Source organism: Mustela erminea, chromosome 11 (assembly GCF_009829155.1).
Source record: "Mustela erminea isolate mMusErm1 chromosome 11, mMusErm1.Pri, whole genome shotgun sequence".
Classification (NCBI taxonomy): domain Eukaryota; kingdom Metazoa; phylum Chordata; class Mammalia; order Carnivora; family Mustelidae; genus Mustela; species Mustela erminea.
The window spans coordinates 57,604,574-57,626,103 of record NC_045624.1 but is presented as its reverse complement, the minus strand read 5'-3'; the positions used below and the strand labels follow the sequence as shown (position 1 = coordinate 57,626,103).

The following is a 21,530-nucleotide window of genomic DNA, read 5'->3' as shown; positions in this document are numbered from 1 at the left end:
CAACCAGGTCTCCTGGGGAGTAAGTTGAAGAGATGCTATGCAAACCCACAAGGATCTGGCTACAAAGCAAAACTGTATCTTAAGCATTATAACATTGTTGTTAGTATTATATCTCGGTGTTAAAAATTGCTTAAATATAATGCTACACACACTATGATATGCTCCCACAGGGAGAAAAAAACAACAACAACACACCAAGCAGAAAGTTTGCCACAGTTCTGCCTCTGTGTCACTGGGCATGGACTTTTGTTACTCTTATCAACTATAAAATGGAAGGGAATAGATGACTGGCCAGGTAGCCTTGGGCTTTGGTGTTCTGTGAATTTCGGCTATCTTGTGAGCCCTGGTTAGGATTGCCTTGTCTCTTCCACTAGCACCTTCCTCACAGTCCACCCCCTGTGAACTGTTGTGTCTGCCCCACCTCCTCCTTTCAGGGCTTGGCTGGGGAAGTAATGCGAGTTGTAGTTAACTTTTCTAATCCTGCTTTGTGTGTCTTTTCCATTATAGCTCTTCTAATCTCTCTTTTTAGAAGCTCTTTTCATGCGATACACTTCTCTTTGTTTTAAAGAGAAAACAGGAAAGGTTGGTGCTTCCTGCTCATAAAAGCATTGCTATCAACGAGTTAACAGATCCATAATCTGTTTTTATCAGTATTCTGTATCCCAAAGGAAGGAAACTATTTGTCATAGGTCTAAATTTACTTTCTATTACAATTGGTCTCATAGGAAACTGTTGTTATTATCGAACAAAGGATTCTTGCAGTTCCTTTGTCTACCAAGTTCTAGGGACAAACTTAGGCTTTTTAATTATATAGTTAGAATTAATTTTATCAGAATCAATAATTTTTAGATCACTAGTTTGGAAGACTTCATATAGCCCCATTCTCTTCAAAATTACAAGCCAACCAAAACATATAATTACCACTAGTCAGAAATAAATAGTTTCATTACTATCTTTAAAGGGTTTCTTTACAGTAAAAGTTAAAAAAACTCTGATAGGCAAATTTAATTAATTGAATTTAATTAAAGATATAACATGAACCTTTGGGTGGGATTTCTAATTTTAAAAATTAATTATGAATACTTGTGGGCTCTGTTTTGCAATGTGTTAGAAACATTAGCCACACAGAATGTAACATTTATGTTGTTTTCAATTATTTTATTAAAAGATATTTTGGGGGTTTATCACAGAATTGACTAGCCCAAATAGGTTTATGTTTGGACAGTCATACTGTTGTAGTTGTAACTGCAGAATTTGTTTCGGATTGGACGGTTAACTCAGTGTTCTGTTCCAGCTTACAGATGAGAATGTGTATTTGTGTGTGTGTCCACATGCCTGTGCCTGAGACTTAGGCACAAGAAGGAGAAACAGGGTGGTGTCTTTTTCACACATGCGACCATCCAAGTGTGACCAGTCCAAACCTTTGCTTTCTGTTGTAAAAAAGTGAAGATACAACAGATCATTGCCTCCTGCCTTCAGGTGTATACTACCGTCATTTGAAAGCCTTCCTTTTTCCTAACTGGGAGCCCATGATAGGAGAGAATGTGGACAGTCCTTGAAGATGCACAGATTAAAATTAATATGAAATATTTGAGAGATGATTGAGAATATCTTGATTTATGGGCCTGTGTTTGGGGAACAGTGGAAACAAAGGCTCGATGAGGAAAGTTGGACCAATTGATGGAGGAAAGCAAAATAGGATAATTTAAAATTGGTGCCATGGTAAGAAAGAAGCTGTTACATTTTCAAGGCTGGTTTTAATTAGGAAATATTTCATGTGCAGAGAAGATATAATGGTAGACTCTTGGGAACCCAACAGGCTGATTCCACAGATGCCAGTGTTGTGCCACGTCTCCCTGTTTTTTATTTATTTATTTCCAGCATAACAGTTTTTTAGAAGTTAAGTGTTACACCGCTAAAGGCCGTCTCCATCTCCTTTCCCATTTTTCCCCTCAAAACTCATCACTGTTGTAAAATCAACACCTGTCATTTCCATGCACGTTTATGTACTTACGACAGTTTGAGATATTAGTCAACCACAAAGACTATCAGGTGACTTTTTGTGGGGCACCTGGGTGGCCGAGTCAGTTAAACGTCTGACTCTTGCTTTCAGCTCAGATTTGGGAGAGGGAGCCCTGTGTCAGGCTCAGTGCTGGGTGTGGAGCTTGCTTGAGATTTTCTCTCTCTTTCTCTCCCCCCACTTAAAAAAAACAAAACAACAAAACATAAATAGGGTAACTTTTTGTGTGCTTGAAAATTTATTAAGTGGTATGTCTTCTATATTTATGTAATTTATTTGAAATTTATTGATTTAATAGAAATAGATCAAAATCTTTTGTATTCTACTGTGTGGTCACATCAGGGTTTATGAATGCCATAGTCATGGTTTCTGAAGTGGTTTTCAGTTTTTTACTGTGACAAGGCTGCAGCAAAATCCTGATGTATCATGTCTAGTTGGGGACATGGGTATTTCTTTTGGGTTTTAATCTAGAAGCAGAATTGCTAGTTAATAAGGGATATGTATTTTTAGTTTTCTTAGGTGCTTCCGGATTGTTCTATGAAGTGGCTTCAAAAATTACACTTTGACTTGAATGAATTTTAGATTCTCCACATCTCAGTATCATCAGGCTTAATTTTGCCCAATCTGGTGCATGTGAGATGATTTTCCTTTGCTGTGATTTTTGTTTTCTTGATTGTATAATGAGATTTAACATCTTTCAGGTATTGATTGCCTTTTGGATTCTTCCTTGGCAGATTGCATCTTATTACCTTTGTCTGCTTTACTGTGTGCTTTTTGTTCTTTTGAATTGATTTGTGGGCATTTTTCGATATATATGAGCTCAAATATCTTCTAGTTTTGAGCTTATCCTACATTTTCTGATGATTTTTTTAAAAATATTTTATTTATTTATTTAACAGAGAGAGAGAGAGAGATTGAGATCACAGGTAGGCAGAGAAGCAGGCAGAGAGAGAGGAGGAAGCAGGCTCCCTGCTGAGCATAGAGCCCAATGCAGAGCTCAATCCCAGTACCCTGGGATCATGTCCTGAGCTAAAGGCAGAGGCTTTAACACACTGAGCCACCCAGGTGCCCCTGTCTGATGATTTTTATTGTGTAGAATCTTAAAATTTTAATGTGGTATATAGAGTGATAGGTAAGAACACAGAATCTGCAGCCATACAGCATGGGTTCATATCCCAGTTCTGTCCTTTCCTTGCTGTGTAATCTTGGGCAAGTTACTTAACATCTTTGTGTCTGACTTTCCCCATCTGGAAAATGGAGGCAGTAGTACTACCTACCTCTGAGGGTTATTGTGAAGATGAAATTAGTTAGTGAATGTAAAGCATTCAGAATACTTCCTTGCACATAGTAGACACTACATTAGTATGATACTTGATTTGGGGGAGGGGGTTGTTTAAGAAGTTTTTCTTTAACTACAAAGTCAAAACATTTTTCTTTTTTTTTTTTTTCCTAAAAGTTTGGTTTTATTTCATATTTAGGATTTAAATCTGTGGTGTGAGACAGTGACTACTCCTATTCTTTTTCAGAATGTGCAGGTAATTATCACAGTGCTATTATTGAAAGCCTCCTCTCTCCCTACTGATTTGGAGTTTCATCTCCCTCCAAGCCTACACTGTTGGTTTATTTAGATCTGTGTCAACTACTTGGTTTTAATTATCGAACCATTACAACAAGTTGTTATATTTGTTTGAATTTTTAACTTAGTTTTTTAGTTTTATTTGTATGTTTAATTTTACTGATTAAAAAAATAAATAAAACCTGCCCAAAAGATGTCGAGTCAGGCCCGGGTTTTTCAGAGCTTGGTGAAAACAACAACAAATAGAGAGTCTGGAATGGTTAGTTGAAGGCTGATTTGCTGCTAAGAGCATTTCTTAAGCATGGTGCTGGCAAAGGTGCCTCTGGGCTGAGAAGGAGTGGAGCAGATACAGCTTTTCTCTTTAATCTTAAAAGATGTTCCTAGTCCTTGGGCGACAGGTGACATTTATTCTTCCATGGAAATTAATGGATTGTTGTATCAAGTTCCACCCTAAAAAAAAGTTATTGAGACTTTAATTAGAAACAGATTGAATTTGGGCACCTGGGTGGCTCAGTGGGTTAAGCCTCTGCCTTCAGCTCAGGTCATGATCTCAGGGTCCTGGAATCAAGTCCTGCACAGGCTATCTGCTCAGCAGGGAGCCTGCTTACTCCCTTTTCTCTCTCTGCCTGCCTCTATATCTACTTTTGATCTCTCTGTGTCAAATAAATAAAATCTTAAAAAAAAAAAAAAGAAATAGATTGAATTTGTAGGCTAAATTGGAGGCAAATCGATGGCTTATTATAAATAAGTGTTCCCCCCATGAACATGTTATATCTCTTCATTAATGCAGTTTTTTGTTTGCTTCAATTAATTTCACAATTTTCACCTTGAAGGTCTTATAATACCTTTCTTAGATTTACTTATATATACCTGATATTTGTGGGGCCCATTAAAAATCACATCCTAAAAAAATGCATAACAAATTTTGGAGGGTGTGCATCAGGATGCTGTTGATGTTTGTGTATTGTTTCTGGTCATAGTAACTTTTCTCTATCTTACCAGTTTTAATATTTGCAGTCTCTTGTTTTATTTCTCATGTGGCTACTGCTGTTAATATGAATAATGACAGCTGTGTTTCCTCTGAAGCTTCACTCTTACTCAGTTGTCTAAGATCTCTACTATAATGCTGAATAGAAGGGGTGACAACACCCTGGTCTTAATCCTAAATTTTGAAGGAAATGTTTCTCAGGTTTTATTATTGAATATGATTTTTGTTTTGAGTTTTCGATAGCTATTCTTAATCAGCTAATGACATTTTGGGGGAATTTAGCCTTATTCTTTTTCTTAAAAAATAATTTTTCTGAAGGCCTGTCATTCTTTTCTTTTTTAAGGAAGCGTTATTTATCTTTCCTCTAACACGTTTCTCTTCTTTCTACTTTGGCTTTGCTCTATTGGCTCTTTTTTAAGTCTCTCTTTAAAAAATTTTTTTTGGTCCATATTGTTTTTATCCTTTTGTCTTTTTAGTCCGTTTAAACATCATAATTTTAGTTAGTTCATAATTTTGGTTAGTTCTATTACCTCAACTTCTTGGGGGCTCTAATTCTTCTTTTGCTGTGTCTGTCTTCTCTCTATAGTGTAGTTCTTTTTTTTTTTTTTTTTCCCACTTAGGTGTTTTGTGATTTTTGATTGACAGAAAAGTTTTTGTTTTGTCTTTGGGACTGGTGTGAGGGCTCTAATTTGCAGATGTCCCTCCTGAATTATTCTGGATTTCCTTCTGAGAGTTTTCCTTCCCTAGATCCCATCACTGCCTGTGATCAGCTTTTATCTGAATTGCTTGGCTGATTGATCAGAATCCATTTCCTACATGCCTGGGTCATGACATTTAGACCCCAGACTCTAGGCCTAGAGCTTCTCTTTCTGGCAAAACACTTTTTGAAGGGACTCAAATATCTTTGCTATCATCCTGGGTGTGGTAGTGTAGTTTTTCTATAACACCTTACACCGAAAGTATAGCTTTCTAGAAATGCTCGTAAGTAGTCTTAGCTCTCCATCCCAGTCCTGCCTGGTTTGAAACCCGAGTCCTTCCTCTTTAGGGACTCTTCTGATCTAGGAACTCCTTCCTATCCTTCCCATCCAGAACTCCTGCCTCACCCCCACCAGCTCTATGATTGTATTTTTGACTTTGCAGTTCCACTTCCTTTCTGGCCTATAGGACTTTCCCATTGTTTCTTGGTGCTCAGGTATATATTTAAATAAAATATTACAATCTTTTACAATATCTTCAAGTATTTGGAGTAGGAATGATTCTGTGGTTGCTCAGTTGTCAGTGACCTCAGAACCCTCTAAAGTAGGCTCAATAATATCCCTCTGCCCCCAAAGGTACACATCCTAATCTTTGGCTGTGGATTGTTATGTGACCTTCCACAGCAATAGGGACTTCACAGTGTGATTAAGTAAAGCATTTTGAGATGGGGCAATTATTCTGGATTATCTGGGAAAGCCCTATGTAATCACAAAGGTCATTATAAGAGGGATGCAGGAGAGCTATCCTCAAAGAAGGAGATGTGCTTGGGGAAACAGGTTGTAGACTAAGAGATTTGAATATGCTACGATGTCGGCTTTGAAGATGGTGGAAGTGGTCACAGGCAATGGAATGCAAGTGTCTTCTAGAAGGTGGAAAAGGCAAGGACAGGGATTTGCCCCCAGAGCTTCCAGAAGGAATGCAGTCTTATTGACATGTGATTTAACAACCCGTGTTGGACTTCTGACCTCCAAAATTGCAGCAGAATAAATCTGTTCTTTTAAGCCATGAAACTGGTGATGATGTGTTAAAGTGACATGCTGATAAACTCTCTTCAGTGTTTTTCAAGAAGGAGCACTTTGTATTAGCGATAGGGATAGTCTGATGCCTATGTGAGAGACACAGCAGAGTGAATTTGGTGAAAAATACTTTTGACAGAGAGGTCTACTGATGGGAGTAGCCCCTTTCTTCCCCTACTTAGAAAAGAAAAATCTGAGCGGAGATATTTGTGAATGTGCTAGATAATGTTCTCAATAAAAGCATAATGCCTAGTCTGTGACCTGGAAGAGTATTTCTCTCTTTTAGTTGTAGATGTTGTTTTTCAAAAGGGAAAATATTCTTATTATTAATGACCCTGTAAGTTGGTAACTGACAGAGTAGAAGACATTTTTCACATTTTGTTGAGATGCTGCTGCTGTAAATAAAGCATTTGGTCTTCTAGGAGGGTGCTGACAAGGATACCTGAATACTTCACTCCAGCCGCATGGTAGGATTCCACTAGTGGTAAAATAGCAGGCAGCTTTCTGTAATGGAGATTCCTGACTTGTCCAGTGCCTACTGTGTGAATTGTTCTGTGTTAGTTTCGTAGGGTTTCTTGGATGAATTACCACAAACATGGCAGCTTAACACAATAGAAATTTATTCCCACAGTTTGGGAGACCAGAAGTCCAAAACGAAGGCATTATCAGGGTTGCACTCTCTCTGAGAGCCCCGGGGGAGAATCTGTTCTTTGCCTCTTCTATCTTCAGGTGGCTGAGGGCATTCCTTGACTTCAAGCCATGCCACCCTCTGCCTCTGTCATTACGTGGCCGTCTCCTCTCTGTGTGTCTCCTTCTGCCTCTCTTATAAGGATACTTGTGATGACATCTAAGGTCTACCTGATAAGCCAGGATAAGCTCCTCTTTTTAAGATTTTTTAATTTAGTCACATCTCTTGCCACATAAAATAATATTTATAAAATGTTTTATAAATATTATTATATGTTTATTACAAATAATAGAATATTTATATCCTATTCTTTTGTTATATAATGTAGTATTTACAGTATAGTCATTTTTTTCAGCCCATTACCTGCTCCTTTACTATTTCTTTGCAGTCTCTGACCTATTCTATTTATCTAGATTTTTTGGATTATTGTTCTATCCTCTGACTCATCTTGTAAAAATATCCGGTAAGGCAATTATTCATCCTGTTTTAACGTTTTAGTCTCTGCTACCCTGCCTCCTAGAGCAAAGGTCAGCAAGCTATGGCTCTTGGGTCATATCCATCCCACTGCTTGTTATTGGATAGCCTGCCAACAAAGAAGGGCTTTATAGTTTTAAATGATTAAAAAAAATCATAGGAAGAATAATATTTGGTGCACATGAAAATTACATGAATTTCAATTTCAGTATCTGTGAATGAAATGTTATTGGAACACTGCTCTGCTCATTGGTTTACTGCTGTTTTTGTGTTAGAGTTGCAGAATCGACTAGTTGTGGCATAGACCGTGTGATCCATGAGGACGGATGATCAATATCTAGGCTTATATAGAGAAAATTTGCCAACCTTTGTTCTAGTTGGGATATCTTGTCTCTGGCTTTGGGTGTACAGTGGGCAGTAGTTACTTGTTGTTGGCTATTTAGACTTGTAAGAATTTCATTAATATAGGAAGGATTTGGTAGACTTCCAAAAGGATTCTTTGAAACTATGGGGTTAAAAGAATTATAACTATCATATTATTCATGCCTTTGATCTTTTTGACTCTAAGACTCAAATAAAGAAATAGAGAGTGACAATCCTGCTCCCAAATTTAATTGAATTGGGCAATAGGCATCAAGCCCAAGAATTGAAGTTTGCATATGTGCTGGTTAATTTTATCTGTCAATTCGACCAGGCAGTGGTGCCAAATGTTTGTTTGGTTGAATGCTACTGTAGCTACTGATTTGAAGGCATTGTTTTAGACTTAACCTTTACACTCAATTAACTTTAAGTTTAGCAGATTACTCCCATTGTGGTCTGCCTTATCCAGTCTGTGGAAAAACTTAAGAACAAAGACAGGTTCTTCTTCTTCTTCTCCTTTTTTTTTTTTTTAAGAAGATTTTATTTATTGGAAAGAGAGCGTGTGAGCGAGGGCAGGAGCAGGAAGGAGGGGCAGAGGGAGAAGGAGAAGCAGACTCCCCACTGAGCAGGGAGCCCGATGCGGGGCTCAATTCCAGGACCCTGTATCATGACCAGAGCTGAAAGCAGACGCCCAACCAGCTGAGTCACCCAGGCACCCCAAGACTGAGGTTTCTTTTCTTTTTTTAAAAGATTTTATTTATTTATCTGATAGAGAGAGAGAGAGAGATCACAAGTAGGCAGAGAGGCAGGCAGAGAGAGAGGAGGAAGCAGGCTCTCCGCTGAGCAGAGAGCCTGATGTGGGACTTGATCCCAAGACCCTGAGATCAGGGCCTGAGCCGAAGGCAGAGGCCTAACCCACTGAACCACCCAGGCATCCCAGGACTGAGGTTTCTTAAGGAAGACAGAATTCTTCCTCCAGACTGTATCAGAGAAAACCTGCCTGAATTGTCAAGCTTCTGTCCTCCCACACATTTTGGACATGCTGGCCCCACAAATGCATGAGCCAGTTCCTTAAAATAAATCTCTATTTCTAAATATGTATCTGTTAGATCTCCTTCTCAGGAGAACCCTGATGGATAGAGCGCGTTGCTCTGATGTGCTGCGCCCGCAGAGCACCTTCCCTGTTTGGTACCACGGTGCAGTGCGGAGGCCGGTGCCCGCATCTCTCACCTCTTCTTTCACCCCTTGTGGAAGGAAACCTGCTATATTTGGATGCCATGGGGTTGGAAGTGAGCTCGCTTGTGATGAAGCAGAGGACTTTTTCTCAGTCCAGTATAGCGGGAAGCCATGAGAAGATGGTGAGTGAGAAGAGAAAAACAAGCCAGAAGCAAACGGACCTGTTGATGAGGAGCATTTGAGACAACAAGAGGGACCAGGCAATTTTTGGGTTGCAAACGTTCTGAGAATTTCTTCCCTCTGAAAACAAAAGCCTTCTGTGTGTACTAAGTACCGTGGAGAACAGCAACTCCATGTAACTCCGTGACTTGGTTCTAGCATGCTACAGACAGTGTCTTTCTTCTCTAGATCTGCTTTGTCATAAGTGAAAAGAAACAGGTGGGGACGCCTGGTGGCTCAGTGGGTTAAGTGTCTGCCTTCGGCTCTGGTCATGATCCTCGAGTCCAGGGATCAAGCCCCATATTGAACCCCACATCAGGCTTCCTGCTCAGTGGGGAATCTGTTTCTCCCTCTCCCTCTGCCTCCCGCTCCCACTGCTTGTGCTCTCTTGGGCTCTCTCTCTCTCTCTCAAATAAATAAAAGCTTTTAAAAATACAAATACGTGTTCTTTGTCAATATTAAGCAGTTTTACTTGTATCTGTACACATGGAGGGCATTTCAGATATGAAGATATTTAGAATTTGTGTTCCTAAGCTATGATTTCATATATAAAAAATTAAATATTTGAGTAAAAATCCTTTTGAGTGAGTGGTGATTTTATTTTATCTTTCCAAAACAAAGTTTATTGGGTCTTGATGCCAGGAAGTATATTTTACGTATTTTGATTCCTCTCTACTCTGCATGACGCTGTCACCTTGCTCCAGGAAACGGCTGACTTTCAGAGGATACGGCCTTTTTCCTGCCCCAAACCCAACCCCCATCCCTCCCACATACCTGTTTCAGCTTCATCTTCTATCAGTTCAACATCATATTTACATGGTGTGTTCTTCATTTGCTATTTTAAAGAAGTGATTGTAACTTTGTCTATTACAGGTAATGGCTGATTTTCAGGCACGTGTTCTACTTCTTCACTTAGTTTTGTTTTATAAGTATATAAATAAATGGAGTATAAAATAATTTCATCTTGCTCAGTATACCACTTTACTCAAAAGAGCTAGTCTCTTACATTGTCTGAAGAGTTTTAATGACCTCTTTCTCTCTCTCTCTAAATTCTCATAGGATATACGATGATACCTAAAGCAATTTTTTTCAAACAATTCTTTGAGAAATTTTTGATTGTTTGCAAGGCCTGGGTTCTGTGATAGATTCTGGGACTAGAGACAGATGAGAAGATGGTGCCCCCCTCTCAAGGCGCTCTTAGTCTTCTAGGAGAGACAGGCTTGGCAACAGGATGAGAGTGTGGGGAGGGGAACAATAGAACCAACTTCGAAGAACAGTTTATGGAAAACGAGGAAAGCATCATAGAGAAGGTCACAACTGGCTTTGAAGGAAGCATAAGTAATGTCCATGTGAAGAAATGAATACTTTGGACTGAGCTGTGTTGGCAGCTGGGAGTCTCACATACGCCATGATTGCAAAAGCTTAGGCAGAAATCAGTTAGGCTTAGTAGATGACCTCTGAGGCTTCATAACAATTTCATAGCTCATTATTACTTATTTTAAAGCATGCCTGAGGATTAAATTAATTTGTTGAAACAATACTATCTATTAAGATCTAGTGTGTATTCTGGTATTGAGTATGAGCAGTCATTTGTAAGACACTGAAAAATGTTCTTTGTATTATTATAGAAATTGATGTTTTCCTCCCATCCTTCTCTTCCTCCTGCCCCCATCCAATCCCCGACCCTTCTGGTTGTCTTTGTAGTTGGTCAGTCTGTTGCTCATTGGAATCGCGGCGTGGGGCATTGGTTTTGGGCTGATTTCCAGCCTCCGGGTGGTCGGCGTGGTCATCGCCGTGGGCATCTTCCTGTTCCTGATTGCCTTGGTGGGGCTGATTGGAGCCGTAAAGCACCATCAGGTGTTGCTTTTTTTTGTATCCTTTTTTAAAAGCAGAATTTTTAACCCAGTTGAGTTTGTCCTTACTTTTATTGCTTATTCTTCTGATAACTGCCACTGATTTGGAATTCTCATTAGGAAAGTCATTGCCAGAGAGCAACTCTTAGCATGCCCTATGTGTGTTTGTTCCACCAACATTAGGAATATTTCTTAGGGTAAGACTACTGTATGTTTATATGTTCCCACTTTCTCCTTTTCACATCATGAAGAATGTATTCTACAAATTATAGTCCTTTTTATACCTTGCAAATTCAGAGGTAAGTTGAACTGATTCAGTGACCTCTAGACCCTTTCCAAAAGGTTAGTATGTGGTTGAGAATTTCAGTAATTGTTTTTTAAGATTTTAATACTAAGAAAACCTAAGTACATTTATCCATACGTATTTCTTATTTTGTACATGTAAGGATTTTTATTTCAATCTAAAAGAAATTCTAATATTTTATCCTTTAAATATTAGTATTTTTATTATGAACTATCTACAGTGTATTAATGAAAATAATAATTGTGTATATTCTTTGTGAACTTTCTAGGCACCATTTGTTCTGTTTCCTGGTTGAATGCCTTCTAGTACATTCCGAAGTTGTCAGTACCTCTATTTTGTTATTTTAAGAGTGTTGAGAAATACCTTAACTTGAATTCTCAGTACATGATTATTCTCTTACTTGTATTTATTGTTCAGTTTTCTGTATCGTGTGCTTGCTTAGCCCTGAACCAGGAGCAACAGGTAAGCAAAGACTTTTTTTCTCTTATTTTATTACACCTCACAGTATGTGTAGGAAAAAAGAGGGAGAATGATTGGAATATATGATAACTCCTCTTCCCTCAGAATGGCATTTCACTGGAGACAGAATCTGCTGTTCCTGATTGTATTAGTGGGGCTGATTGGAGCCCTGAAATGCCATAAGGTGTTCCTACTTTTTGGCATCCTTGAAGTGAGATTTTTCCCTTCCCTGGGTAAAAAGCGCCACTGCTGAAAGATGTTCACCCTGCCTTTTCCAATCATTATGCAGTGAAACATTTGTGATACCTTTCTAGCAATTACACTTTTCGAACTCTTAATTTGTGAAACAATATGCAGTTCTGTTTAGGACAGTGGAAAATTTGTATTGTTTCAGTCTGAGAATCTTTTGAACTAAGTGCTTCTTTTAAAGAGCATGTAAAAATGAAGACTTTTCACTCTTGGAATAGAAGCAGTGCTTTAATTTTTTTTTTTTAAGATTTTATTTATTTATTTGACAGAGATCACAAATAGGCAGAGAGGTGGGCAGAGAGAGAGGAAGGGAAGCTGGCTCCCTGCTGAGCAGAGCCCGAAGAGGGGCTCTATCCCAGGACCCTGGGATCATGACCTGAGCCGAAGGCAGAGTCTTTAACCCACTGAGCCACCCATGTGCCCCCAATGTGCTTTAATTTTTGTTGTAGATTTAGGTATTACCCTTTTATTCATCTTAGGAAGAGCATTTATTTTAGGTACACTCAGTATTAAAAATTACAAGCTTTAGCTCTATACATTTTGTGCAGGATAACTCATGTCAGTGTATGTATTACATGCATTTTCCAGGGTCAGCTTCTGGAAGTGGGTTGGAACAATACAGCAAGTGCTCGAAATGACATCCAGAGAAATTTAAACTGCTGTGGGTTTCGAAGTTTTAACCCAAATGACACCTGTCTGGCTGTAAGTACAAAGTATAAAATATTTTCTGGAGACGTATTATATGCAGAGGAATAATGATTAACATGAAGAAAATGGAATTCCTTATGCTGAGTTATATTTTTAAAATGCTTTACATGAACCTATATTATAGTCCATGTACACTGGTGTGTCATTTGTCTGTTCTCATATCCACTCCTGAGAGTACTAAGTATCCCAGAGCCCTGCTAGACACAGATGCTCACAGTTCTTTGCCCCTAATTCCTTCCCATGCAATTCCTCCTAGAACAAGTTGTGGAAGAAAAATAAGACTACATCAGTCTTAGAGGCGCAGAAGAGCTGTAGAAATATCTTGGTTTTGAAGCATCTCAGGGCAGTAGGAGGAATGGTCTTTCCTGAATTTGGGGGCTTTTTAACCAGTTAAACATCCCCAGTGGGGAAGATACATGAAACTAACCCCTTTCCTCCCTCCCCTTATCCCCATTACAACTTCATGCTGTTTCCATGGGAGCTGAGTTAGCGATGGACAAATTAGAGCTGTACTATTGTCCCAGGACCGACCCCAATATGAGGCTAGATTTGGAGCTTGACTGTCCTAGGAAGTACACGTGTTTAAATTTCCAGGAAACTCCTATTACCGTCTCTCTGAGCCGTGAGCTGGATTTCCTTTCAACATGGCCTCTTTTATGGGATTATTATTTTTCTAGTGCTATGTGACACATGAATTCTACCCAGGTGTTCTCTCAGTTTCCATGGATCAGGAGCGTGAGAATGGCTTCGTTGGGTTCTCCACTTAAGATCTCACCTGGGTGAAATCAAGGTGTTGGCCAGGGATAATCTCATCCGAGGCCTGGGGTGGTCTGCCAAGCTCAGCTGGTGTTGGCCGAATTCAGCTTCTGGTAGTTGTAGTGCTGAAGTCCCATTTTTCTTGCTGGGTTTTCCTCAGTTCCTGGAGGCTGCTCTCAGGTTCTAACTGTACAGCCATCTCACAACATGGTGGCCTCCAAGTCAGCATGAGAATCACCCCATTCTGTTAACATAGATGGTGTCTTTGTGTAACTGCATGATAAAGATGGGAGTGACTGTCGTATTCACAAATCCCATCCATGCTCAAAGCTGGGGGCTGTGGGGGGGTATTCAAGGTGTGTATACTGGGCTTGGGAAACTTAGGAACCATTTTATTTATTTTGTATATTTTTTAAGATTTTATTTATTTGACAGACAGATCACAAGCAGGCAGAGAGGCAGGCAGAGAGAGAGAGAGGAGGAAGCAGGCTCCCTGCTGAGCAGAGAGCCCAATGCGGGACTCGATCCCAGGACCCTGAGATGATAACCTGAGCCCAAGGCAGAGGCTTAACCCACTGAGCCACCCAGGTGCCCAGTGGGAACCATTTTAGAATTTAGGATGCTATGAAACAGCCCAGGCCCAGATTGGATATAATATTCCAGCCACTCATTTTTAGGTGGGTTCAGTGTTTATCTGCTTTTCATAATTGCACTTTGATATAAAAGTTCTTTTTTTTTTTCCAAATTGATACAGAGCTGTGTCAAAAGCAGCCACCCATGCTCACCTTGTGCTCCAATAATAGGAAAATACGCCGGAGAGGTTTTGAGGTTTGTCGGGGGCATTGGTCTCTTCTTCAGCTTTACAGAGGTATGTGCAAGTAACTCCCAATCTTTCCATTTTCGTCAGGGGGTTTTCTGTTTTATACGGCATGGCATGGCATTTTGCCTTAGCATGGCCCCTAATTTTGGGGATGTATTGATAAATATCTTTATTGAGAACTAGTATTATAATCAGAGGAGCCCTGGCTTGAAATCAGAAGACCCCACAGATCTAGCATTAATTCTATATAGGGTGGAGGCTTGATTATTAAATTATGTAAAATTTAATGAACACATGAAATGGTTTAGGCTGGGTTATTTCTAGAGTCTCTCCTATTAGAGTTGTATGATAAATTGTAATTCTAAATTTAATTTTGGAATAGGTAAGACATTCAGACTGTTTAATATATATAGTATAGAACACACTCACATACATACTTAGAAAGATATGCTTTGAAAAATGGCCTTTCAAGCCCATCTCCCATTATCTCTAGCTTTCCAAAAACTACAGGTAAACACTATTATTAATTTCTTATTTATCTTACATATATTTATACTATGTTAAAATATCTATCATATTGATTAATACATTTATGTATAATATAGGTGTCTGTAAGCAAAACCACACTTGTTATTTGATAATTTTGGAGGAATGCTAATTCCTTTTGCAGTGTCTTTATTAAACTCTAAATATCTACAGATGTTTTTGGCGATAGCTGACTTAACAATATGTATGAAAATTAAAATTTTTTAAATTCATACATTCTATTTATAGCACTTTATTTCATGGAGATAATCATATGGCAATTTAAATGGACTAGAAAGGAATGTTCGTTGTTTATAACTGCAAACCCTTGGGCCACTTTGTGTTCTTCAGTAATGAGCTGGTTAAATTAGAGTGGGTGGGAAAGGAATACTTTTTTCTGCCCTTTAAGTTCCTTCTAGCTGGGCAGAGTCAGAATGGCATGAGATTGATTAACAGGAGAAAATAAAATTTAATGTGGTATATATAATGCGTAATACTGCATTTGTGTAGATAATGCATACACTCTACATGGATATGATGTTGGGTCAATATACAGCACATTATAGATACATATATCTGTATATATGTATATTTTATTCTCTTCAGTTTTCTTTTCTTCTCTGGAGAATGAAAAATTCACATTTGGTTGTTATTAGCAAAGTAGAGATAAAGACCACAGTTAATATTCATTTCTTACAGGAAGTCTCCCCTGACATCTCTTCTTATCCTGAGCTTTTTTTTTTTTTTTTCATTTCACTTTTTCTCATGAAAGAGCTGTCTTACTTGTGGGTTGGTTGTGACATTGATTCAAGAAAATTGATGTACTGTTTAAAAACAATTCTGTGCATTATTCCTTCATTTCCTTTTTAAAAGTACGATTTTTTTTTTTTTTCATGAAAACTTAAAAATACAGATAGGAGAAAAACCGGAATGAGCAATCTCCATATAGCCCGTGAGCCAGATTTTGCCACATGGCTTCCTTTTTATATTTGGAATTTATTTTGAGAATTTAATTCTTTTGAGCAGCTCCATTTTCTTTTCTTTCTTTCTCATCAGGTTACATTACCTTCAGTTGTCCCTTTTTTTTTTTTTTAAAAGAGCACTTTTAAGTCCTTCGCAAAATTGAGAGAAGGTTACAGAAATTTCCCATATATCCGTTGTCCTTACATAGGCATGGTCTCCCCCATTATCGCCACTACTCAACAGAATGTGTTTTTGTTGCAACTGATGAACCTGCATTGACACATCATAATCACTCAAGGTCCATAGTTTACATTAGGATTTACTTTTGTACATTTTATGGATTTCAACATACATATAATGACTTGTATCCATCATTCGAATATAATACAGAGTATTTTCACTGCCCTAAAAATCTTCTGTTCTTTTTTTTTTAAAGATTTTATTTATTTATTTGATAAAACACAAGTAGGCAGAGAGGCAGGCAGAGAGAGAGGAGGAAGCAGGCTCCCTGCTGAGCAGAGAGCCCGATGCGGGACTCGATCCCAGGACCCTGAGATCATGACCTGAGCCGAAGGCAGCGGCTTAACCCACTGAGCCACCCAGGCGCCCAAATCTTCTCTGTTCTGCCTATTCATCCTTCCCCCTACTGTTTTTAAAAAATATTCTTTTAAGAATATAAACTCATGGGGGCATGCCTGGGTGTTTCAGTCAGTTGAACAACACCTGTTCTGATTGAGGCTCAGGTCATGATCTCATGGGTCGTGGGATCAAGCCCCATGTCTGGCCCTGCACTCCCTCTTACTCTCTCTCCCTGCCCCCCTCACATGCACCTATGCTCTCTGTCTCTCTCAAATAAATAAAATCTTTAAAAACAAAAAGTATAAACTCATGAGTCTTAGGTGTCTTAAGAGCTAAGAAGACTTGGTGTTCTTTCATGGAATCCTGCTCTATATTTTAATATTTAACATACGTGGCTAGAGATTTTAATAATAATTTATCCAACCTGGTATTTTCTGGATAGTGAATATATTATAGGTATACCAACTTTTTAATTTTTTGTTTTATTCAGTAGTTCACTGAATCTGAGAGATGAAGCTAACCAATGACTTCCTTTCCTTGGTGAAACAGATTGATTTTGAATTATTTGTAATAGCTGAAAATAAATTTAAACCATAAAAGAAGCTTTGATTTAGAATCTGAAAAATAGCTGAGACGTAATAACTTTTAACAAGTTAAAGTTAGTACATGTTCTTTGTAGAAACTTTAGAAAATACAGAAAATTTTGAACATGAAAATTTAGATGGATTTACTAATGTGAATGAAAAATAACCAATGTTTATATTTTGGCATATTACTTTCTGCCTTTCTATATGCAATAAATAAGCATACAATTTAATAAATAAGTATAAAAATAATGTATGGGCTCACTGCACATATTTCTGTGTAATATACTATATGCTTAGTGGGCTGCATACTAGGCCTGGGTTCTAGGATCACTGGAGTTCATGATCAGTTCTAATCAAAGTTACTCTTGAGACTCTTTAGATCATTTTAAACAGCTTTGTAAGCTTAAAATCCATTAGTTATCTAACTTTGATCTTTTTGTATTTTGGGTGTGGCATCCCCTCCAGTCTCTCCTGGGGAGGGAGGGATGAGATCATGGTTCAACAATGGGACAAAGTCCGATTTTGTCACTTACAGCTGAAACGGAGGAATGAAGTTTTGGTAAAATGTGGCTTCAGGTTATGAGTGTCTAATTTAATTTACCCAGTTGCTTTGTTTTCCCTGTAACTTATACTACTGGTCTATATCCAGGGCTGATAATCAAACTATTTAAAAGCTCAAAAAATTCTCACCCAAACTCTCTCCCTGTGTGCCTATGTTTCTGAGGTGGGAGAAGGAAATGATGCTTGTGCAGATTGGGAGGGGGGCAGGGGTGTCTGAGGAGTTGCTGTCCACAACAGGTGTGCAAGGGTTTCAGTGTTGTAAAAACCAGCCTGGTTGCCATGGTGGGTAGAATGTTCCCCCAGATTGACCTTTAGTATGTCAGATTGATTACACATACATCCCCAAATATGACTGAGGGCATAGATTGTAGGTTTGAACCATGGTTCTAGGCCTCATGACCTGTGTGACTCTTATTTAACCTCTTTGCCTCAGTTCCCTTGCTGGTAAAAGGATACTGTTCCCATCATCCAGGGTGTTTGGGAGGACTGTTTGAATTGGAAAGTGTGAACGACAGAGCCTGTCACAAAGTACTCCTTATGTGTTTATTAAGTAAATCCCCCCCACCCCATTATATATACTCCACCCCAAACTTCCCACTTCCTTAAATTAGATTTATCTTTCCTTGATTCAGCTCACAAACTATAGTTCCATCGGCTCTTACATGTTATGAATATAATCAGTGCCAGTCGTGAGTTTTAGTATAACACAGGGATTATTACTCTGGTAATGAGAAAATTTTGGATTGATCACAATTCTCTAGAAGTAGCTTAAAGGGCTAATGGGTAGTTATGAAGTCAAACAAAATTTAGATGAAAAGTTGGCACAGATCTAAAGTGGAAGGTGTAATTTGAAGTTCATTTTGTTACATTAAAATTTTCTATCTTTTTCAAAGAATTTTTGATTATGTTAAGTAAATCAACTTTGAGGTAGTGTAAACAGAATGAACACATTCTTAATTTAAAAAAATTATATTGGTTAACGCTTTGGTGAACCTAGTGTGGGAAACAACACAGTAACAGTAACGACTCAGTAACATTAACAACTCAGTATTTTTCTAAATACTAACAGTATTTAGTACTAAATACTAAAGTACTAAAGTACTAAGTATTAAACAGTAACAGTAACAACTCAGTATTTTTCTAAAATGAGAGATCCCCAGGCCTTGAGAAAGATAGGAATAAGAATATTTTTTAAAGATCTGCTTTAGCAAAATTTGTTATTGTGGAGTTTTCATTAGTGCTGAATTTTTCCTGAACCCAGTTTGTTTCTCAGTTATCAAAATAATGTGATATTTTAGCTATCCAGACTATTCAGTGTTTCAGCAGACAATTCAGCAGTAAAAGTTCCTCTTGCAGCTCTAGCAAATAGTCACAAATGGAATTGCTTAAAGCAGCACAAATTTATTATCTTCTACTGCTGGGGTCAGAAGCCTGAAAGGCAGGCTTCTCTGGGAGGCTTTCTGCGAGAAGCTGTGTCCTTGACTCTTGCAGCTTCTAGAAGCTGCCTGTACTCAGTGGCTCACGGCTTTGTCCTCCAATCTTCAAGGAAGCCATGCCACATATTCTCTCTGACTCTGCTTCCTATTGCTTCTGACATCATTTTATCTTTTCTCAATGTCTCTGATTTTGTTTTGTCTTGCCCTCTTTTATAAGAACCCTTGTGTCTACATCAGTGAACCCACCCATATGATCTCCCTGTCTCAATAGCTTTAACCAAGTCACATCTGCCTGGTTCTTATTACCATGTGAGGTAACCTGTTCCCAGGTGCTGGGGATTATGATACAGACATCTCTGGAGAGCTAGTATTCATATTACTTGTTTTTAGGGCTTCAATTTGGGCTACTTTTAGCACTTTCAAGGGAAAAAGAAATCTCTTCCTCTTTGAACAAAGAAAACCAAGTGCTTCAGAGGTTCCGGATTGTGTACTGATAAACTGAAGAAACAGATACCATGATACTTTCTCTTTCTTTTCTTCTTTCTTCCATTCCAGATCCTGGGTGTTTGGCTGACCTACAGATACAGGAACCAGAAAGATCCTCGTGCTAATCCTAGTGCATTCCTTTGATGAGAAAACAAGAAACATCTTTCGTATTTGGATCTTGTTCACTTTCTCTAACTTAAAGTTCATCTAATTTGCCTGTTTAAGAAAGCAGTATCTGAAAAGTTACATTATTATTGACAGTGGAATTATATATTTTTATTCTTATGTTTCTCTAAATGTTTTTCTTTTCCCATTGCTGAAAAAAAATTAGAAACTTGTGGTCTCCTCTGACCCTCAGTGGTACCTGTAATCTACTGTATTCACAGTGTCTGGCACTGTCCACTGTGGCCTTTCTTAGCATTTTTACCTGCAGAAAAACTTTGTATGGCACTATTGTGTTGATCATATTGTAAATCTAAGTATACATCTCACTGGAATAATTAATTGTATGTCGCACTGTGCTGTGTAGATAGTTCCTGTTGGAAAAAAGAGTTGAAGTTTATTAAAGCCAGAAAGTATGAGAGTCTATTATGTTAAATTCAGTAAGGGAAATCCAAAATCCTGCATTTTTAAAAAAATCTTTTTAGGAAAGATGTATTGTGGTGAAAATTGTTAACATAAAAGTGATAATTTAGTTCTAGTAGTCTTTTATGATTACACTAATGTAGCCTAGAAATAGCTGTGTCTTTAGGAAAGTATGGTCTGGTTTTTATTTTAATAGGTAGGTACAGAGCAGATATGATCTCATGAATGTTCTGATGTGTAACATTTGCCTTCAGCTTTTGAAATGGAATGGGTCTGAGAAATTCAGAAAGTATGACTATATAATCTTCATATTCTTTTATAATAATTTGAGGTCCAAAAGACTGCATTTTTAAACAAGTTACTATTAATGCATTGGCCCATGTAGCAAAAAGATACTTGATTATCTTACAAATTGTTAAATACCTTTTTCATGAATTTTCTCAGTATTGTAACAGCAGCTTGTCAAATCCAAGCGTATTTGAATGTAAGCGCCCATAATTTGAAATTGAAATAGTATTGTGGTTCTGTATATTATGTTAAAAAATTAAAGAATGGAAACCTCTCCTCATGTATGAATGTTTCAATTAAAAGAAAATAATGGAAGAATTGCTAAATGGATTAAGTGGAATTCTTTCCGTTATTGCTTTGTTTCCTTTGACCTAGAACTGAGTGCTGCTGTTTCCGTGTATAATCCAGCCACGAAAATGAACTTCCAGCACTAATGTCTACTGGTAGTCCTCCCCAAATTCTTTCTTGAAATGTTTCAGTGTTTAATATTTTCTCCACAGTGAGAACTGTTATTTATTTATTTATCTTTAAAAGATTTTATTTATTTATTTATTTGACAGACAGAGATCACAAGTAGGCAGAGAGGCAGGCAGAGAGAGAGGGGGAAGCAGGCTCCCTGCTGAGCAGAGAACCCAATGCGGGGCTCGATCCCAGGACCCTGAGACCGTGACCCAAGCCGAAGGCAGAGGCTTTTAACCCACTGAGCCACCCAGGTGCCCGAGAACTGTTTTTCAGAAGAGAGGTCATTTGTATTTATTTGGGGAAAATATGTAAGTTCTTTCGTGTTACTGACAGTTATTAAGTTCTTGTCTTGCATTCTGTGTAGAATATAGTATTTTATTGGTAATTGGCATGATAGCGGGTTTTAGGTCAAGAAAGAGGGCAAGTGGTTGATCTGTAGAATTTTAGAGTATTATGGGGTCATTTCATGTCCATGACTCTAGAAGACCGGCTGATCTTGCAAGAGAACCCGATTGTGCAATTCTCATGATAAAGTAAGGGAGGAAAAATAATTTTCCCTTTACTCTTCTGAGTTCTTGTCTTAGGCCCTGTCCAGTACAGGTGAGATTAACAAGAGGAAAACGGGTTTATGAACAT

The 21,530-nt window shown here is 38.2% G+C and overlaps 1 protein-coding gene across 1 annotated transcript in view; it reads left to right on the top strand.

Annotated features, from left to right (window-relative positions):
• The window catches only part of TSPAN13 (tetraspanin 13), a 33,171-nt gene extending 12,465 nt beyond the window's left edge, over nt 1–20,706 (top strand). Inside the window, exons 2-6 of the mRNA XM_032304863.1 lie at nt 10,978–11,145; nt 11,812–11,892; nt 12,727–12,840; nt 14,357–14,470; nt 19,629–20,706. Of these exons, the coding sequence (XP_032160754.1) occupies nt 10,978–11,145; nt 11,812–11,892; nt 12,727–12,840; nt 14,357–14,470; nt 19,629–19,703 (552 nt within the window). The 3' untranslated portion in view covers nt 19,704–20,706. The remainder of the gene's footprint in view (nt 1–10,977; nt 11,146–11,811; nt 11,893–12,726; nt 12,841–14,356; nt 14,471–19,628) is intronic.
• Nucleotides 20,707–21,530: the final 824 nt, after the last annotated feature.